The sequence below is a fragment of the Trypanosoma grayi genome, assembly GCF_000691245.1.
Source record: "Trypanosoma grayi strain ANR4 Tgr_1436_V1, whole genome shotgun sequence".
NCBI lineage: Eukaryota > Euglenozoa > Kinetoplastea > Trypanosomatida > Trypanosomatidae > Trypanosoma > Trypanosoma grayi.
The window spans coordinates 1-3,378 of NW_008827054.1; the positions used below are offsets into that span (position 1 = coordinate 1).

The 3,378-nt window shown below is 53.1% G+C and overlaps 2 protein-coding genes across 2 annotated transcripts; both read left to right on the top strand.

The window, feature by feature from the left end:
• Positions 1–635: 635 nt before the first annotated feature.
• Positions 636–956, top strand: DQ04_14361000 (hypothetical protein; the record flags this gene model as incomplete). Its single annotated transcript, XM_009317124.1, has 1 exon — positions 636–956. One exon carries the CDS (start codon positions 636–638, stop codon positions 954–956), a length of 321 nt encoding a protein of 106 aa, XP_009315399.1.
• Positions 957–1,571: 615 nt separating this feature from the next.
• On the top strand, positions 1,572–3,017 carry DQ04_14361010 (amino acid transporter; the record flags this gene model as incomplete). The annotated part of the gene is made up of 1 exon (XM_009317125.1): positions 1,572–3,017. The coding sequence occupies one exon, from the start codon at positions 1,572–1,574 to the stop codon at positions 3,015–3,017; it is 1,446 nt and encodes a 481-aa protein (XP_009315400.1).
• Positions 3,018–3,378: the final 361 nt, after the last annotated feature.

Below are 3,378 nucleotides of genomic sequence, written 5' to 3' on the forward strand. Positions count from 1 at the left end.
TCACCTACGTGCTGTTGATAGTCGGTGTCATCGGCGTCGTCTTCGGCACGTGCGCCACGATCCACGCCGCTGCTGTGGGTTAAACTCCCTCTCTTCTACGATACGCTACTTCAAACACGAAACGAATGAAGCCACATGGAACGTGTGATTAGGCTCTAAGCATTGTTCATCAACGCAAGATAGAAGAAAACGAATTATTTTCGGTATTTTTGTCATAAACTGGGTCTGACCCGGGTATATAAACATATTTGCCACCCCCTACAAATAGGTTACAAGTAGCGAAAGTGTTTTTGCTTTTGTTTATTGGATTTTGGCGCCCCTGTGTANTCGGCACGGGTGCCACGATCCACGCCACTGCTGTGGGTTAAACTCCAGCTATTACACAATACGTTACTTTAAACATGGAACGAATGAAGCCACATGGAACGTGTGATTAAGCTGGAAACATAGTTGATGAACGGAAAACGAGGGAAAAAAACGGATTTTTTCGGTATTTTTGTCATAAACCGGGTCTGACCCGGGTACATAAACATCTTCGCCCACCCCCTACAAATAGGTTACAAACCCCCAAAATGTTTTTGCTTTTGTTTATTGGATTTTGGCTCCCCCGTAGATAATTGTCCCCCACACTGGAAATGGGAAAAATACGTTGTGGTGAGAATAGGCGTATGGACGCCAGTCCTTTTTTATTTTTGTTTTTGCGTCCAGACGCCGCCGCAGCAACACAGTACAGCGTTGATGCTGCGACTGCTGCTGGGGCGCCCCCCGTAGGTAGAGCCGAGACGTTAGGGGATTCGCCCGGGCCCCCAGCTAGAGGGGACTCTGTGATTCTGTACGGCACTGCTGAGTACTTCCAGCGGCAGCCGCTCAGCGATGAGTCCGACGAGAGTGACACTTGGTCTCAGAGCGGGATACACAATGTAAATTTCGTACACTTTGGTGCGTATGGGGAATAAGGCCGGAAGGACTGCACGGGGCCAACATGAAAGGCCGCATCCCTGGTGTAGCGTACTCGCTCTATTTGTTCTTGTTGTTGTTTTCGGGCAGCCAATAAATTTTACTTCGCAACAGCGGCACCGGCACTGCATAACATCCACGTCCCACCCCCCTCCCGCTCTCTCTCTTGATCCACCCCCCACCTCCCTCACTGCTGCTACCCTGGTGACTCTCATGTGCTCCCTCTACCTCTCCCCTATTTCTGGAGGAATCCCAAGGTGGAAAAATACGCACATACACACAACTGCCAGCTACCGGACAGTGAAGAAATAGCCCAAGGGCAGGAGTTNGTACTCGCTCTATTTGTTCTTGTTGTTGTTTTCGGGCAGCCAATAAATTTTACTTCGCAACAGCGGCACCGGCACTGCATAACATCCACCTCCCACCCCCTCCCGCTCTCTCTCTTGATCCACCCCCCACCTCCCTCACTGCTGCTACCCTGGTGACTCTCATGTGCTCCCTCTACCTCTCCCCTATTTCTGGAGGAATCCCAAGGTGGAAAAATACGCACATACACACAACTGCCAGCTACCGGACAGTGAAGAAATAGCCCAAGGGCAGGAGTTTCGAGCATCATGAATCCTATGGAACCATCGAACGTCCCCGTGGTGCACGACGAGCAAGAGGGCATTGTCGAGCCCTCGTCCCACGAGGTCCAAAATGAGGAGAACCCGTCCAGCAGCAGTGAAGAGCTGAAGCAGGAGGTCCCCGAGGCGATGGAGGTGAAGGAGGCGGAAGAGAGCGGCTTCATCGCTTCCATCTCGCGGTGCGTGCAGAAGATCGTTCCGCCTGGTGGCGTTCTCGGCAGTGCCTTCAACTTGGCATCGTCGTCGATCGGCGCCGGCATCCTTGGCCTGCCCTCTGCGACCAACAGCAGTGGGCTCGTGATGGCGCTCCTGTACCTTACCGTCATCACGATGACCACTATCTTCTCACTGAACTGCATCTGCATCGCGGCACAGCGGACTCAGGTCCGTAGCTTCGAGGGCGCCTCGCGTGTGCTGCTGGGCCGTTGGTTCGAGTACTTCGTCGCGGGTGTGCGCGCGTTCCACTCCCTTAGTGGCTGCGTCGCGTACGTCATCAGCGTGGGGGACATCTTCTCCGCCATTATGGACCACAGCGACGATGCTCCGGACTTCTTGAAGCGTACTTCCGGCAACCGCCTTCTGACGTCAGCTGTGTGGCTCTGTATTATGCTTCCGCTCGTTATTCCGAAGCATATTGACTCGCTGCGCTACTTCTCCACCTTCGCCGTCACTTTCATGCTGTACTTTGTCGTGGTGATCATCGTGCACTCGTGCATGAACGGTCTGCCGGACAACGTGAAGGACATCAGCGTGGGCAAGGACGACGACGCAAGCGTGGTGCTCTTCAACTCCGGAAACAAGGCGATTGAGGGACTCGGTGTCTTCATGTTTGCGTACGTCTGCCAGAACAACGCGTACGAGGTGTACTGGGACATGGAAAACCCCACTCAGACGCGGTTCACTCTTGCCGGTGCGATCGGAATGGGCCTGTGCTTCGTGCTTTACTCCATGACGGCTGCCTTCGGCTACCTTGACATGGGTAACGGCTTTGATAAGTCCATCCTTCTCGCGTACGACCCGATAAGTGAGCCGGCGATTATGGTGGCGTTTGTTGGTGTGCTCTCGAAGCTGTGCGCCTCGTACGCGCTGCTCTCCATGTCTCTGCGCAACCCCCTCTACCACAGCATCGGCTGGGATGTCGACGAGCTGCCCTACTGGAAGCACTGCGCTGCTGTGATAACTCTTGCCTGCTGCACGCTGATCATGGGCCTGTTCATCCCGAATATCAACACTGTGCTTGGCTTCGCTGGCTCCATCACGGGCGGGTCACTTGGGTTCCTCCTACCTGCGCTGCTCGTCATGTACTCGGGCGACTTCTCCTGGGAGAAGGCGGGCCCCCTCAGGTACATCCTCACCTACGTGCTGTTGATAGTCGGTGTCATCGGCGTCGTCTTCGGCACGTGCGCCACGATCCACGCCACTGCTGTGGGTTAAACTCCCTCTCTTATACGATACGCTACTTTAAACATAGAACGAATGAAGTCACATGGAACGTGTGCTTGAGCTCTAAGCATTGTTGATCAACGCAAGATAAAAGAAGAAAACGGATTTTTTCGGTATTTTTGTCATAAACTGGGTCTGACCCGGGTACATAAACATATTTGCCACCCCCTACAAATAGGTTACAAGTAGCGAAAGTGTTTTTGCTTTTGTTTATTGGATTTTGGCGCCCCTGTGTATAACTGTCCCCCACACTGGAAATGGAAAAAATACGTTGTGGTGAGAATAGGCGTATGGACGTCAGTCCTTTTTTTATTTTTGTTTTTGCGTCCAGTCGCCGCCGCAGCAACACAGT